The sequence below is a fragment of the Grampus griseus genome (genome assembly GCF_964374135.1).
Source record: "Grampus griseus genome assembly, chromosome: 18".
Lineage (NCBI taxonomy): Eukaryota > Metazoa > Chordata > Mammalia > Artiodactyla > Delphinidae > Grampus > Grampus griseus.
In genome coordinates this window covers 32,648,201-32,666,194 of record NC_139012.1, presented here as the reverse complement: position 1 = coordinate 32,666,194, position 17,994 = coordinate 32,648,201, and the positions used below count along the sequence as shown (strand labels likewise).

The window sequence follows — 17,994 nt, the reverse complement described above, 5'->3', positions numbered from 1 at the left end:
CTGCATGGTGGATATTGTTTCTTGGGTGCTGAGTTTACCCATGCTTTCAGCTAACATATATTTATTGAGCACTTATTACATGCCAGTTCAACATGCTTGAGACACACCAATGAACAAAACCCCCCAGAATCCCTGCCCTTGTGGAGCTTCTTCAGGTAGAAGGAGACAGACAATAGTCAGTAAATATCACAACTAAGTAAACTGTATTAGAGAGTGATAAATGCTACAGGAAAAAAGAACAGATTTGGGTAAGGGGACTGGGAGGTAGGCAAGGGTGAGATTTCATATATATGTTCAATATGATATTCCTAAAATGCATTTTTCCAGAAAAACTAGATTCCCTTCTTGATTTCCATTTACTGATAAATCATTCTCTTTGCTACCCAGGTTAAAAACTCAAGTCACTTTAGTTTTTCTATTTTCCCCCTAACGTGCCATTAAATCTCATGCGTTTTTCTTCTTTATTGTTCCTTGAATCTACCGATTTGAACCTTAGGCCTGCGTTACCGTCTCCTGTCACAGCCTCCTAACCAGTCCCTGCTTCTGGTCTCATCCTGCACTGCACTTGCAAAGCAAATTCCATAACAGAGTTTACCCCATCTCTTCCTTTCTCTGATGCCTGTGAAATGAAGGTCGAACTCGTTCAGGGATGTTGATAATCTGGCTTCATCCTGTCTTTTCAACCCTCTCCTACCTCCCCCTAAATATAACTTTCCATTTCAGCCAGAATAATCTACTTCTATGGATCCTCCCTCTGTGCCTACACACCACACTAGGTTCTTTCTAACACTCTGTTGCTCAGTGTTTGCCTTCTCTTTGCACAAGTGTTAGAAATTTCATTAAATATTCCATATGGAATTTTGTATAATTTGACTTATTAAAGTATCCCAGGTAACACATCCTCATGAGGGAAGTGGTGTGGACCTGATCTCAGCAAGGTGGACGTGCTGATGGAAGGGCTCACTGTTTTCTGGAGAATTCACAAACATCTAAAACTGTTTTGATGCCTTTACTCAGCTTACTCAAGGACAGATTACCAGCTAACTAGTTTACTGCCAAAAATGTGCAAACAAGATCTATTTTTCCTAGACTGTTTGCCTTCTCCCCTAACATATAAATCCTGTTCTCTCCTATTATCTCAATGATTTCCCTCTGAGAGCAATTTCTGTAAAAATAACTTCATATCTGCTTTTAGAAATAGACATAGAAACATTTGTTGTTTACATTTAAAAATGTTTCAATGATTCAAGTGATTAAGTCTTTAGAAAAGCAAACCCATCTTCTATTTTTGTTATGTAAAAAAATCCAACCGTTCATTTAATGTAGTTTGTGTAAAAACACCCTTGCCACTGGTGAATATCAAAGCACTTTTATATTAATCTGCTTTCTTCTGTGACGTCTTAATCCACAGTGGGCTACCATCTTGATTTCTCAGCAATACCGTCCACTTGAGACTCTTCAGGCTGCTTGCATGTAAGTGATTCAACCGATTTCTATTTTATATAGGTTTCAATACTAGTGAAATACACATTTCTGCCACATAAAATGCAGACTTTCCCAAAGATTCTTTTTAATTTAAATGGTAACCTTCAATTGTGCCAGTCTTCAAAACTACAGGGAGCATGTATCTCGAAAATAAGAAATCTATTATTCAGAACTATCACCAGCCAAAATTATTCTTATTTCAGATTCAGGTTTCCCAAGTGGCTGGCTGGTCTCTGGGCTATTTTCAGCTGAGTTGTTAAGTAGGACTAAACACAGGGTGCTTCTTCACCAACATGGGGTAAGGCAGCCATCAAGGCTGTGTTACAAGAAAAGCCTATTTCACCTTCCCAATTTGTTTAGCTTTTGCTTACTATCTCGGGTAGACCGACTACAATGGTTTGTTGATAATAGGCACTTTATAAATATTTGTTCCTTTATTAGTTTGTTACAGTTGCCATCACAAACTACAGACTGGGTGGCTTAAACAACAGACATTTATTTTCTCACAGTTCTGGAGGCTGAAGTCCCAGACCAGGTTCCTGGGCAGCTTGTTTTCTTCTGAAGCCCCTTTCCTTGGGTTGTAGATGGCCGTCTTCTTGATGTGTCCTCACATGGTTTCTTCTGGGCGCATGCACCCCCCGTTGTGTCTCTCTGTGTGTCCAAATTTCCTGTTCTTGTAAGGGTTGTAGTCAACTTGGATTAGTTCTCACCCTAAAGACCTATTTTTAACTTAATCACCTCTTTAAAGGCCCTACCTCCAAATACGTCACACTCTGAAGTATGGAGGTTAGGGTTTCAACGTACAGATTTGGGGAAACACAATTCACCCCAAAGTTTCCTAACAGAGATCCCAACTGTCACTTAAACCATGTCTAAAAAGATTTTGGCTCTATTGTTGAGGAAGGTGTTAAAGTGAATGTTCTTAATGTCACTGAACTGTACAATTTACAATGGTCAAAATGGAAAAATTTATGTTGTGTATATTGTACTACAATAAAAAATGTGGTTAGTGTGAGAAACTAAACTTTTAATTTTAATTAATTTAAATATAAGTTTAAAAATATATAGCATGTTTGAAACATGTATGTAAATTTCATAATGTCCACTATGTAAAGTTCTTATTTGAAATATAGAAAAATATAATCTCACATATTTGAAATGCCAACTTTGTTTTCAAGCCTGGGGAAATGTTATAGCTACATGCTTTCATTATCAGGGAAAAGTACTCCATTTTACCACCTCAAGACTAATTTGAAATTGTAAATTATAAAGCCTACCTTTAAACAGTCTTCAATCACACATAACAAATAAGCATCTAAATATTTACCAAATACCTATAGAAACACAAGTTGAATTCATAGAAGCGTATTTTAAATCAGAAGTACATGCCGATACCACCAAAATGGTTTTATTTTTGACACTGCCAACATGCACAACAATGCATTACTTTGGTTTCCTTAAACATTACTTAAGTACGCATTAGAAATATATGTTTACATTTAAGAAATGTAACACATTAAGAAAGTCCTCTATAAACTTAACTCCTTCTCAATATATTTTCCTGCTTTGTTTCACACATAAATAACATAATCTACAAAGTCATAAATAAAACTATTAACTCTTATGACCTAAAAGTATATACAAATTTTGGAACTTGACAAGAATGTCCTTTTTCTGATTGTATATAAATAACAACATGCAGTATTGGCAATGCTTTTTAATTAAATGAATGACTTACAAGCAAAACTTTTATTGTCTCCCAACCAGTTCTCCCTATAATAGACCTTCAGTGCACTTGGTAAAGATGTCATGTATTTAAAAAGTCAAAGTGGTCAAAAGACTAGATTTTTAAAATAGAACAGAAGGTTGCCATTAAATATTATTAAGCCGTATTAAAATCACTTTGGTTTGCCTGAAGAACAAAAAATGCTACCAAAGAGTATATGCTTGTACTAACAGTTTTTAAAAAAAATTTTGGCTGCACCCCGCAGCATGTGGGATCTTAGTTCCCTGACCAGAGATCAAACTTGCACCCCCTACATTGGAAGGTGGAGTCTTAACCACTGGACGGGATTTCCAGGGAAGACCCTATACTATCATTTAAATGGAAGCTAACAAAGTCTTAAAAAATCAGATTAAATTTGTATTAGTCTTGGGAAAAATATTCCACTGAGATTCTGTTATAGGAACAGAATCCATGCTATCCTAAGTTTTCTAAAATTTATTTTGAACCATCACTTCAATTAGTTAAAACTTTCAGGGTAAAAATAATGACACATAAAAATGATCTTAGAAAGGCATATTTAGAATTCCTGATACAGAACCCTTGATTATTTGGTTTTTGTTTAATGACTGGAAACCTTTATTCCTTCAGAAAATAATTAACATTATTTGTTGAGTGACACCATCTATTTAGTGATTAACTAGATAACCACTCAAGGTATATTAAGTAAGCACTCAAATTATTTTTATGTAACAAAAGTAAAAAAGACTTTTCATGTTGGAATTGTTTCATTATGCATTATTATTTTTAAGGCCGTGATTTACAGAGTATAAAAATTAGAAAGAAAAATATTTATTTATTAATAAGAATTAATATTCTCTATTAATATTCTCACTAAATTTAAATGATTCAAATGATAAATAATAGTAAACTAAGCACTGTCATTACTTTTAAAATCTAAGTTTCTAAGTTTCATTTTTCAATCAATACAAATATGATCTGCTTCACAATATTAACTGCCAGTCAAACTTTATGTTTTAAAAAACTAAATATTCTTTGTTAAAGAGCAGTTTACAACAAATGTTTTTCCACGCTCTTATAAAAAACAAGATTCTGATATGCATAATGAATCTAAGTCAAAATCCACAACTGGTAGCTGAAATTGTCAACTTCCAGCCTAACACAACATAAATCCACAGTTGTTTTGCATAAACAATTCAAAATTAAAGTTTATAATGGAAATGTCAACAAGTCATAACTATAACATTACTACTGAAGGGTTCCACTATACTTCAACCAGGCACAGCAGATGTGCACATCTGATAGACAGACTGCTTAGAAAATTAAAGCTATCCGAGCTATAAATAAGGAACACATAAATATGAACACAGCAGTGCCAAAGCATTAGAACTGTTAAAAAAAAAAAAAGATGTGGTGTAAACACAACTGATAGTTTTCTCCATAAGCCACTTTCACTGATTTATAAAGCTATGGTTTTATAATTCTTTTAAAAAGGACAATGTTTCCACATTGCTACATGCAGTGATTTCATTGTACAGTCTTAACTACAATGCCATCTTCAATCCTCTTGCAGAGCTTGACATATCTCACCAGGATTTCTTCAGAAAGTCAGCTTGTCATATTTTCAGCAGCCTAGAACAAGAAAGTATGATTCATTATAATAAAACCATGGAAAAAGAGACACCATGGAAATAAATTTGTCAATACTGCACTGTTATTAACAAACAACTCCTCCCCCACATATACCAAAGAACTTTTATCAGGATAATGCATTGGTTTTCACTTTTTGCAGTACATTCTTTGAACTACCTTTTGAACTGATTGCTAGGCTAACAGTAGCATTCAAATTGCATTACATACAAAAATCTCTTCCTATGCTGCTTCCTTATTCTCTTTCAAACTCCAGCATAGGTGAACAAAAATTCTTATAGTTGTGGAAGATGTATATTAAATAAATCCTCTTCCACTGGAATTTCAGAAATGTACTGATGAAAGGCTATGATACCCTTTATTTTTATCAACAGGGTTATGAGACAACACTAAGCCAGGGAATGTTCCCGGGCTATAGTCCACTGACCCAGTTCTAATCACCATTTTCATCCTTTCTTAAATAGCAGGCTCAGATATTTTTTAGAACTTACTGTAGGTAGAAACTTAAGAGTTAACAACTCTGATGTCAGAGGGTCTGAGTTCAACTCCCAACTCAACCACTTGTAAGTCCTGAGAGAAGTAAGTTAGTCACCATAGCTTCAGGTTCCTTAGCGGTAAACTACTACTAGCTGTAATACACATCCCTGTTGTGATTATAGAGGAAACAATGCAAGGAAAGCCTTTAGTGCACTGTTTGGCAAAAGGAAAAGTACTCATAAATATTAGCTATTCCTATTGTATTATTCAGTTATTCTTCTGTCATATGAAAGCAACAGTCGTGAGTTAAAATACAGCAAATCTGAAGAGTTTTTATAATTATTTAAAATTTTTGATTAAAAAAATCAGAAACCTTACATGTATATCTGACAAAAGGTTTATTTCAAAAATATTTAAAGAAAGACTACCCACAAAGAAAAGGACAGACAACCCAGGAAAATGGGCAAGCTACACGAAAAAATATCTCACAAAAGAAAATGGCCAAAAAACATGTGAAAATGCATTCAATCTCACTGGTACTCAGAGAAATGCCAATAAAATGACAAATTCATAAACACCTACCAGAACAACTAAAATTAAAAAGACTCACAATAATAAGTGTTGGCAAAGATGTGAAGCAAGGGAAATTCATATGCTGCTGGTGGGGATATAAATTCATACAACTACTTTAGTAAAGTTTGACATTACCTCTTCAAGTGGAAGATACACATAAGCTATGATCCAGCAATTTTACTTCTAGATACCCACCCAACAGAAATGCTCACATACATGCAACAGGAGACATGGAGAACTAAGCTAACAGCAGCACATTTGTAATGGCTCCCGACTGGAAGCAACCTAATATCCATTCATAGTAGGAAGGATAAATAAGTTATAGTATATTTGTACAAAGAAACATGGTTATTACAGTGAAAGGGAATGCACTCCAGCTATACTCAACAGAAATGAACCTCATAAACATAATGTCAAACGAAATAACCCAGTAAAAAAAACTGTGCTGGCATTGTTCATAATAGCCAAAAAGTGGGAACAACCCAAACGCCAATCAACTGATGAATGGATAAAATGTGGTATATCCATACAATGGAATATTATTTGACAATAAAAAGAAATAAAGTACTGATACATGCTATGACATGGACGGATCTTGAAAACATTATGCTAAGTGAGAGAAGCCAGAGACAAAAGGTCACAAGTTATATGAAATGTGTGGAATAGACAAAGCCATAGAGACAAAGTGGATTAATGCTTCCTAGGGGCTGAGAGAAAGGGAGAATGGAGAATGACTGCTAATGGGTGTAAGGTTTCTTTTGGGGGTGATTAAAATGTTCTACAATTAATTGTGATGGCTGTACAACTCTGTGAATATACTAAAATCTATATAAATTTTACACTTAAAAAAAGAACTGTGCTGCAAGATTCCATTTATATCAAGTTCAAAAATTTTACAAAATGTAACTGGTGTTTAGAGATCCATGCTTAGTCAGTAAAATTGTTAAAAGAAAGTATCTACCATAAAAATCAGGACAGTAGTTACTGAGTGGGTAGTGGGAAAGAGAGGTTAGTGATGGGGGAGCATAAGGGAACTTTTAGGGTGCTGGCAATGAGAATTGTATAGGTATTCTCTTTACGATAAATTTTTGCTCTGTAAATGTGTCTTGTTTACCTTTTTGTGCCAGATTTAATAATGAAAAAGTTTTAAAAAGCACAAAACCAATGACCCAAATTATTGGAACTTATTGGAGAGTAACTTAATCTGAGATGGGTAAGCTACAGGTTTTATACGCCTACATCCTCAAAGGAAAGAAGGGTAGAGAGAAGCCATTTTGTCCTTGGACAAGGTTTAAGAGGGACTGACTTGAAGTTTCAGTATTCATGGTGAGTGAGTGCTACATAAACATGGAAATAAAAATCGTGAGATTTTAAAATCATAGTGTGTGCAAGCAAGAGAGGGAACACAATGCTTTTCCTGTTTCCAGTCTCAGCAATTAAAAGGTGGTGAATGTGGGGCTTCCCTGGTGGCGCAGTGGTTGAGAGTCTGCCTGCCGATGCAGGGGACACGGGTTCGTGCCCCGGTCTGGGAAGATCCCACATGCCACAGAGCAGCTGGGCCCATGAGCCATGGCTGCTGAGCCTGCGAGTGCGGAGCCTGTGCTCCGCAACGGGAGAGGCCACAACAGTGAGAGGTCCGCATACCACAAAAAAAAAAAAAAAAAAAGTAAAAAAAGGTGGTGAATGTGAATTTGAAAAACAGTGGTCCTCTGGGTCCATGTTGGCAGTCCAGCCCACTGGCCTCAGCAGTTCCTGGCCTCTGAGCCACTCTCCCCTCTTTTTTTTTTTTTGCGGTACACGGGCCTCCATACTTTGGAAATTTCCCCAGCAAACATCCAAGTTATTGCTTACAAGTTTTGTTTTCCTTTCAACAGCAGAACATAATTCAGCCAAGTGCTCTTTATACCGAGGATGGCCTTCCCCTCCAGTGTCCAATAACTAATGTTCCTCATTTCCATCTGAGACCTCACCAGAAGCACCTTTCATGTTCATATTCTAGCAAGATTCTGTTCATAGTGATATATGTATTCTCTGAGATGACTGAAGTTCTTCTCTCTTCTTTCTGAGCTCTCACCAGAATCACCTATAACACCTACAGTCACCTACAACAGTGTCTTCAAGGCAATCTACGCTTTTTCTATCATGCATCTTAAAACTTGCCAATCTCTATCCATTATCCAATTCCAAAGCCACTTCCACATTTTTAGCTATTTCTTACAGCAGCACCCCACTCCCCAGTAGTGAATCTGTATTAGATTTTTAGGGCTGCCATAACAAAGTACCACCAACTGGGTGGCTTAAAACAACAGAAAAGTATTCTCTCATAGTTCTGGAGGCAGAAGTCCAAAATCAAGGTGTCAGCACGGCCATTCTCTCTCTGAAGGCTCCAGCAGAGCACCCTTCCTTGCCTCTTAGCTTCTGGTGGCTGCCAACAATCCTTGGCCTTCTTTGGCTTGTAGACGCCATCACTCCAATCTCTGCCTCTGTTATCACCTGGCATTCTCCCTTGTGTCTGTGTCTTCACATGGTGTGCGCTTTGTATATATGTGTCCAAATTTCCCTTGTCTTTATAAGAACATTGGTCTTTAATCCATTATGATTTCATCTCAATTTGATTATACCTACAGATACACTGTTTCCAAATAAGGTCATAGTCACAGGTGGTGGACTTAAGCATATCTTTTGGGGGGTAGACACTATTACCCACAATACAAGGAGAATTCTAAACACAACTGGAAACTTCTAAGAAAATGCAACATGGTCCAGATAGCAGCAAATTTTGTGATCTGAACATATGCTACAAAGCTCCTGGCCGTCAGAATTTCTCCTGATGATGATAGATGCTAGCTTAATCATGTTTAGAATCTTTCACATAACTTCATCATTAATCATTTTCTAAACAAAAGCATCTTTACTTAGAGAGTTAATATACAAATCTCTACCTTTAATGCTTCAGCGGCCTTGCGAAGTTCCTTAATAACTGATGATAAAGCTTCTGGGTTAATTCCTTGCTCACAGAGTCGTACACATATAGACAGAGTTTCCATATCTAATCCAGTATTCAAAATTCTTGAAATCTCAAGCAGAACTGTAAAAAGACAGAAAATTTTAAAAACAAAATCTTATAATATTTTAAAACATGCACATTAATACTTCTGTTTTTAATTCATGTAATACTGCATAATACCAGAGAACTAGCATAGCATCCCTAGATTTGGAAACTGGCATGTAATATTGTCTTCCCCTTACCTAGCTCTAGAAACTTAAAAATAAATTTACATCCTCCCTCCACAAAACTGCTTTCTACATCTTGGTTTACATTCTACCACTCATTTAATATCTATCTAAAATTCATATATCATAATCAAGATTATTCTGAACATTTGTCCACTTTTTAGTATTCTTTTACAATGTAATTTAATTAGTCATGTTACATTCCATTTTATGGAAACATTATACATTACTTAACCACTCTGCTATTTTGTTAGATGGTCTCATGTTTCCCCCATTAAAATAATATTGTAATAAGTATCTGCACATAGTAACTTAATTTTATCAGAATAAATTCCTAGAAGTGGAACTGCTCAGTCAGTAAAATACCATTTAGATTCTGATTTGAATTGTATGAAAACACATTATTTTGGGATGAATGAACACGTTAATAACATTAAGCCATCCATTAACTTAAGTCTAAGTCCTTCTGAAAACTTTTACAATATTCACGATGTTCATGATACGGGCCATTCCCACTTTTTCATACCTTACATTCATTTTCATCTCTAGTTCAATTTGAGTCTTTTAAAAAACCTTTATCTTCCATTCCTCTACTTAACTTTTTGAACACATGGAGTACCGTTCTAATGTCTTCATCTGCTAATCCTAACATCTGTGTCAACTGTGGGTCTGTTTCAACAGATTAAAATTTCCTCCTCATCATGGGTCATATTCTTCTGTTTTGTACACCTAATAATTTTTGATTGGATGCCGGACATTGTGAATTTTACCTTGGTGGGTGCTGGATATTTCTGTATTTCTATACATATTCTCAAGCTTTGTAATGAGATATGGTTATAAACAGTTTGATCCTTTGGGATCCTCTAAGATTCATTAGTCAGGACCAGAGTCCCATTTAGCATAGGGCTAATTAATACCACACAATGTCTTGTGAATTATGAAGTTTTCCACTCTGGCTGGTAGACACAGGCTCTATTCCCAGTTCTGTGGAGCATAATGTACTGCTCCCTTTAATCCTTTCAAATGGCTCTTTTCCCAGCTTTCTGGGTACTTTCCTTGCACATGTGATCAATGCTATGCTGAATACTTGAGGGAGACCCCTCTGCGGATCTCCAGAATTCTCTCTGGGCGCAGGATCTTTCCTCTCAGGTACTCTGTCCTGAAAACTCTACCTGCCTTGGTCTCCCTGGACCCTAAGCTGCTGCTCAACTCAGGGTGCCCCCTGGCTTCTGCCTGAGTTACTCCCCTCCCCCCACTGCACTGTGGCCTGAAAACTCTGAAGGTAGGAAGCTGGGGCAGCTATCTGGCTCACTTCGTTTGTCTCCTGCCTCTCAGGAATCACTGTCCTTCCTTGCCTGATGTCCAGTGTCTTGAAAACCATTGTTCTGCATGTCTTGCTGGGATTCTGTTGGTTGTTTCAGGTAGGAAGGTAAATCCAGTCCCTGTTACTCTATCTTGGCTGGAAGCTGACAGCCCTTTCTGTTTTCATTTCTTCAGTTTTGATATTCCAACATACTTTGCTTTTCAGTTGTATTCAGGCTGTTATTCATGTTATCTGCTGAATTTATTTCAATAACTCTATTTTAAGATTTCTAATTTCCCCCCATAATCACATGTTCTGGTTTCACAGCTAAACGCTTATTTATAACCACTCCTTATTTTGTGGCTGTTGTTTCTGCCTTTACCTACTGGAGGCTATATGTTTTTATCTTTAGCCATTTTTGAGATTTCTGTTTTCTGCTTCACACAGAAACAAGCAGCAAAAGAGAGTGGTTAAGAGTGTGCTCTCCAGAGGCAGACAACCTGGGTTCATTTTCCACTTTCATTACTTACTAGGCAAGATAACTGCTCTGTGCCTTTCTTTCATTATTCTAGAAAATGGGGATAACGATAGTACTTACTTTATAGGACGGCTGTGAGGATTGAAGGACGCACATATGTTTGGCATATGACAGTGCTCAATAAAAGGGTCAGCTGTTACTACTACTTTCTCTCACTTTCCCCTTTTTTTCATTTTCATGTTAGTTGTTTAGTTTTGTTTTTCATCTACCTTAGGTGCTCTGTGACTTTTGGCGGAAAGCTCATCTTCCACAGGAGCTTTTTCTTGGACATCCTTGGCTGTTCTTGGATGGGTGGTCTCACACTGGCTTCAGCTCTCTGGAAGCATCCTGACTCCAGACCCACAAGACACATGGATGACGCTTCTCAATCCCTGGCCTGGCAGATGGCACAATTTGGACCCCCGGCTTCACTCAGGCAGGGCAGCATCCTTCCCCCGGTTTCATTCCCAACCCCCTGCTATGGTTCCCATCTGCTCCGTTCTTTGGGGGGAACCTCTCTCTTTCTAATCAATGGAGACTTCCTTTTCTCGTTTTTGAACATGGTTATGCTGACCATTGTTATTTCAATGTTATTTCCTGTCATTTTTATATGCTTGGAGCAGAAAGTTGCAGCAAGTGCTCAATCATCATTGATTTTGATAGTGAATGATCAATTTCTTTAATTTTTTGTTTGGATTGTTTTCATAAATGGATTTCCACCTCACTCATGCATATTCTGAGTGGTTAGTGCCAATACTCTAGGACATTACTTATTTTTATTTTGTAGCCAGCCACCTTAACAAATCTAATGAAGCTTCTAACAGTTTTTCTGTTGATTCTCTTTTGTTTGCTACTCAGATAATCATTTGACCTACAAATAACAGTTTCATGTCCTTTTTGTTTGTTTGTTTGTTTGTTTGCGGTACATGGGCCTCTCACTGTTGTGGCCTCTCCCATTGCGGAGCACAGGCTCCGGATGCGCAGGCTCAGCGGCCATGGCTCACAGGCGCAGCCGCTCCGCGGCATGTGGGATCTTCCCGGACCGGGGCACGAACCTGTGTCCCCTACATCGGCAGGCGGACTCTCAACCACTGCGCCACCAGGGAAGCCCTCATGTCCTTTTTGATAGTCTTTTTTCCCCTATCCTGTGCTATTCGCAAATTTTCATATCAATATTTTAAAAAGGTACTGAAAGCAGGTATTTTCAATTTTATTTAAAATGCACGTAACATTAATGTTAAGGATGGTGCTGGTTTCGTGCAGCTATATTTCATCATGTTAAAAATGTACAGTGTTCTTTGGCTAAGACTTTAAAATCAGAAAAAAAAAATTTGAGTCTTATTGATAACTTTTCATCAAACACTGAAATGACCAGGCAGCTTTTCTCCTCTGACCTTGTGAGGGAATACATTATTATTGACAGACCAGATTCACAGCTGAAGAACACTGAGCTTGGGGAATCCCAACTTTTACAATAAGCCCGCAGCAAGTCTGCTTTTTATCTGGAGGTAGATGTTACTTCATCCCTCATTGCTACTCACTGTCAACACAACCAGAGAAACAGCAGGAGGAGAGAGCAGTCAGGGCCTTGCATTCTCGGCAAACAGAGCTCAGGGCTCATGGAAGATGGCATTCCCTAGAGTGGCACTGCACGACTTCAGAGGCTGGGTTAAAAAGGCAACAGAGCTCTCTCCAGGCTCTTTCTTGAGACACTCCTCCTTGGAACCAGCCTCCAAGTGTGAAGAAACCCACATGTTCCAGACAGCAACCCCTGCTTAGAGCCCAGCTAACAGGAGCATCAACCAGCAGGTATGTGAGTAAGCTCTGAGATGACTCCAGACTCAGCATTGTCTGATGGCAATGCACAAGACACTCTCAGGGAGAACCACCTAGAGCAGCGGTCCTGAACCTAACCTTTCTGGCACCAGGGGCCGGTTTTGTGGAAGACGATTTTTCCACTGGGGGGTGGGGGGATGGTCAGGCGTTAAAGCGAGCGATGGGGAGCAGCAGGTGGAGCTTCACTTGCTCGCCCGCCGCTCCCCTCCTGCTGTGCAGCCCGGTTCCTAACAGGCCACGGACGGGGAGCGGTCCACGGCCCGGGGGTTGGGGACCCCTGATCTAGATGAGCTTGGGCAACACCCAGGACTGTGAGAGAAAAGTAACTGTTGTGGTTTTAGGCCCCCGAGTTTGGGGTGGTTTGTTACAGGGCAACAGACAACTACAACCCACATTCTGACTCTCTTCCAACTGTGTCATCATCTCTCCAGTTCTCTCTCAAATTCTCCTCTCTCTCCAGTTTTCTCCTCACGGTAGACCCTCATCTATAAATGCTATAGTTTTATTTATATTTTTATAAATATTTTATACTTTATTTATATTTTTATTACTCCTGACTTCATGCCTTTGTTCATGCTTTTCTCTTCCCTGCATACAACTCCACGTTGTCTTTCAGGGCCATCTCAGTACTAGTATTTCTTCCGTTAAGCTTTCTTTTAAAAGTCACTTTGATCATTACATCCTAACTTCACATACTGTCTGTCATCAGTCAATAAATATTTCTGTAGTGTCTACTGTATAATTGGTACCTGTATGTATTTTGTGCCTACTATGCTACTGCTGGAAATGTAGTTGTGGACAAAACAGATATGGTCCCAGTTCTCATGGACAGTACAGTCTAAAAGAGCCATACGTTAAAACAACAACTGATTCCAGTTATGACAAGTAAAATGACGGAAAAGGACAGCATACTTCCAAAACAAATTACAAGGCATCTTACTTAGCTGTGAAGGACACAACTTAGGAAAGACTTGTCTGAAGAAGTTACAAGTAAGCTTAGACTTCAAGGATGACTAGAAATCAACCTGACTAATGCAGAGGCAGGAGGATGGGCAAAGACTGGGAGCCAAGAAGACAGACTCTGCACGAGGTCTTACGCTGGGGAGACCTTGGTAAATTCACAGATTGAAAGGCTCATGTGAAGGCTGTGTAATTAAGGGGGCTGAATACGTGTAAAATACAAGATGAGGCAGACATGAAAATCCACTAAGGCCCTATTAAAGGTTTGAGAACTTTGGGAGGCTATTAGAAGACATAAAACAGGAGTGTGACAAGATGAGATTTTCATTTTTTAAAGATTTTGGCTGCAAAACATAGAATGGATCCTGGAAGGGGGTAGAACACGTGTGGAGAGGGAGTCCAGCTAAGTTATTGCAATTATGGAGAAAAGACTGGTGGGCGGCATGGATGGGAGAGTTTAAGACAAGTGGTCAAATCTAAGATAAGTGAAGAATTGAAAAAGATTAGTGAAGAGGCGGAGGAAGGGGAGGTCTCACATGAGCAACGGGATTGATGGTGGAAGCATGGGCTATATGTTTGCTTCACTGACACTGCCCTGTACACCGTGGACTCTCTTCACTCCTTTTGCTAGTTTACTATCTGCTACATAAAGTAGAACAGATGGTCTTCCGTATCCATGGGTTCCACACTGCATTCAAGCAACTGTGGATTGAAAATATTTGGGGAAAAATATTCCAGAAAGTTCCCAAAAGCAAACCTTGAATTTGCCATGAATGTGCAGGCAACTGTTTTCATAGCATTCACATTCATTAGGAATTATAAATAACTGAGAGAGGATTTAAAGTATACAAGAGGATGTATGGAGGTTATATTCAAATATTCTTCCATTTTATATGATGGACTTGAGCATCCACAGACTATGGTATTAGGTGGGTGTGTGGGGTCCTGGAACAAATTCCCCTGAAAATACTGAGGAACAATTGTATTACATCGAAGCCTCTAGCAGGGAAGAGGTACATCTGAGTCACAGTTGCCAAAAAACGTAATTACTAGTAGTAAAAAAATTAGAGGCATAAGGAAAACTCTAGAACTTCAAGAAAATAAGAATTAGTATGAAGCTATCAACAGAGTATCTAAAATTTCAAAACGCTGAAAAGCAAAAGGGGCAATTAAGTACATTGGAGGAGGGAGAAAGGTAATTGAAAGAGCCTGATATTTTAAAAAGAAAATGCAGGAAGAGAATGTTGAGGATCTAAGAGAGAGTGGAGGCCCTTATGCAATAGACCCTATACTAAATCAGGGCCAGGATCAATCAGCTTCCTTTCAGAGTGATCTGTGCAGATAAATAAAGTCCACCGCTCTCCTGTCTAAAGTACCTTTATCAAAATCCTTTCATTTCACAATAAAATTACAAATATTCATAGCCGAATTCTACAACCCCTGCAAATCATCTGACATCAATTAAAATATTAAATCACTTAGCTGGCTCTAATACTGATGGGAGGCAGGTAGAAGAGGATGAGGAGAAATATACTAGATCTTGAAGGAGGGCAGTCAGACCCAAAAAGTTTTGAACACTTCTGATTGGCTCTCACAGATAGATTTGAATACAGGTGAAACCCCACATTAACAGAATTTCAAATAATAATGGTTTTTGAGTAGGTCAGCCCAGTCCCTTGGGCAATTTAAAGTTCTATGTCTGAGAACGAGAGTGGAGGAAGGTGGGTTTATGAAATGACTGCATTTAGGACTTTTTCAGTTCAGTGTATGGTCAATTATTAATAGCACGTGCACTATGTTTCCCACTGTGCCTCAATCGTTACAGGCAGCATGGAAAATATTTTCATTAACTTTGCAATAATTAAACTTCACTTTTTTATGTGAAATGATTGCTTTGGACCCAATTATGGCATGATAGCAGTGATTTTCTGTAAGTCTGGAGTTCCAATGGACACGACAGGATCTAACTGCCACATTTAACAGATGTGAGCCACTGCCAACCTGGGGCCTTTCTTTTTTACCTTCTGGTTTGTGGGCAAACTGCATGTAGAGAAGCAGTGTTCTTTAATTCACATTCTCTCCGTCAATGTTGGTTTAAAAAAAAAAATCCTGGTCTTTCTTCACTTTTTCATGTTCTTACACTCTCTATAATCTTCATTTTACACAAAGTTCTCTCAGTGAAAATCCTGATGATGTAACCAATACAAATGATCAGTTCTCATTTCTATAACAGGAGTTCCACCAGAGAGAAAATGAGAGTTTTCTATTCAAATGGAATCCCGTGGCCGTATAATTAAGGAACCTATGCACAGCTAACATAAGAAAATTGACTAGAAATCCCGGCATACATGCTCCTTCCTGTTCAGAAACCACACTGGCTTCCAAGCAAAGATAAAAGACAATAATGTTGTACACATATAGTTTCTATGTACCTATATCCACTTACAAAATAAAACTAATAAGCTGTGATACATCTAGAAGGATGGGAAAACAGGCTGAATATGATATTAACAAAATTCTATTTTTCATAAAAAGGGCAAAGCAGATACTTGGTAAGTAAAATATTAGACGCAAAGGCTCTAATAATAAAAATAATTCTTTGAAAAGGCTTTTTTCCAGGGCAGAAAAAGCCAGAAGCTTTATCAGAAGTCCCCATAAGGGGACTTCCCTGGTGGTCCAGTGGTTAAGAATCCGTCTTGCAATGCAGGGAACGCAGGTTTGATCCCTGTTTGGGGAACTAACATCCCACATGCTGCACGGCAACTACTGAGCCTGCGCGCTCTGGAGCCCGTGAACCACAGCTAGAGAAGCCCGGGCGCTGCAACGAAAGACCGGACACAGCCAAAAATAAATTAATTCAAGTCCATAAGGAGGGGCTCTAAAAGGAAGTGGAGCCTACGGTGGAGACAAAGACACGACATGAAGGCTGACACTGCTTAGTGAGAATTCCATGTTTTGACAGAGATAGAGGCCGATGTGGGTATTCCCTGGAAAGTGCAAACACCAATGTTTACCATCTATCAAACACTCATATAGAGGTGGATGCAAATAAAATGGGGACAACGAAAGCGTCTGCAAGTGGGATGACGTCTTATACACAAAAATAACACAAGAAGTATCTTTTAATGGTCACCTTCGAGATGTTTTTACCTGGTTATCTTATTTAAATATTTACAACCCTGGGAGGTAGTAAACGTGTTTTACATAATAAAAAGAAGCGAGCTCAAAGACGTCTAAGTAGCTTGTCCAAGCCCACCACCAGGCGTATAAAGTGGCAGGGCCGGCATAAGAGAGGAGAAAGAGAGAGGATAACTCCAAGACGCTTTTTTTCCCCTACTACTTGCGGGTACGCCTTACCCGCGTGCTCCAAGCTCCGAAACGGATAAATACGCCCACAGCCCCCCGGACACCAGCATCACCTGCTCCAAGACGAAACTGGGCAATTTTGATGAAGGGACAATTTGCTCCAGCACCGGCTATTTGAAACGCGTCTGCTTAAGTGCAAGAGACAAAGGCCGTGGCGGTGACCAAACACTCGAGGCCACTGTCCGCAAAGGGACTGCAGTCTGGGGCGCTTTCGAGGCGCCCAGGGCACTGGCTGCGGCGCGGGGTGGAGGGGAGCGCGAGGCCGATACCAAAGGGGGGACGCGGGGACCCTGCGCGGGAGGGGGGCGTGGAATGAGCGCGCTGGAGGAAGGACGCGGGGAGGTGGGCGTACAGCGGGGAGAGGGCGCGGGATGTGCGCGGCGCACGGGGTTTGCCGCGGGAGGGGCGGAGCGCTCGCGGGGCTGACGTGGGTCCGCAACGACATACTCGCGACGAACTACACAGGAGCGAAGAGACGACTCTCAAAGGATGGGGCCATCAGCCCTGCAGCCCTGGCAGGTCCCTTGGGAGGATCTCCAAAGATGCCGATCTAGGCAAGAGGTGGATCAGAAGTCCTTGTGGGCCCACCCCCGCCCGAGGGCCTGGGCTCTGGGGAACCGAGGCAAGGTAAAGGGGGCGATACGGGAACTCACCGTCCATGGTTTCCCTCACCGCATTCAGATTCGCCGCCGCCGCCCCGGCGCCGCTGCTACTCGCCATGGCGGAGGCCTAGGGGGGGCGAGCGAAGGGCCTGACCCGGAAGTGGAGCGCCTTCCTTTCTCCTGGGCAATCACACTGCGCGTCCCCAGCTCACGCCGGGCAGGCTCCGCCCCTGGCTCGCCTCTCCAG

At 39.8% G+C, this 17,994-nt stretch overlaps 1 protein-coding gene across 1 annotated transcript; it reads right to left on the bottom strand.

Moving 5' to 3' along the window:
- Nucleotides 1-1,924: 1,924 nt before the first annotated feature.
- MZT1 (mitotic spindle organizing protein 1) lies at nt 1,925-17,983 on the bottom strand. The gene is made up of 3 exons (XM_082675697.1): nt 17,799-17,983; nt 8,872-9,017; nt 1,925-4,861 (listed from the first exon to the last, which is right to left on the bottom strand). Exons 1-3 carry the CDS (start codon nt 17,863-17,865, stop codon nt 4,838-4,840), a joined length of 237 nt encoding a protein of 78 aa, XP_082531823.1. The 5' UTR covers nt 17,866-17,983; the 3' UTR covers nt 1,925-4,837.
- Between the last annotated feature and the right edge of the window lie 11 nt (nt 17,984-17,994).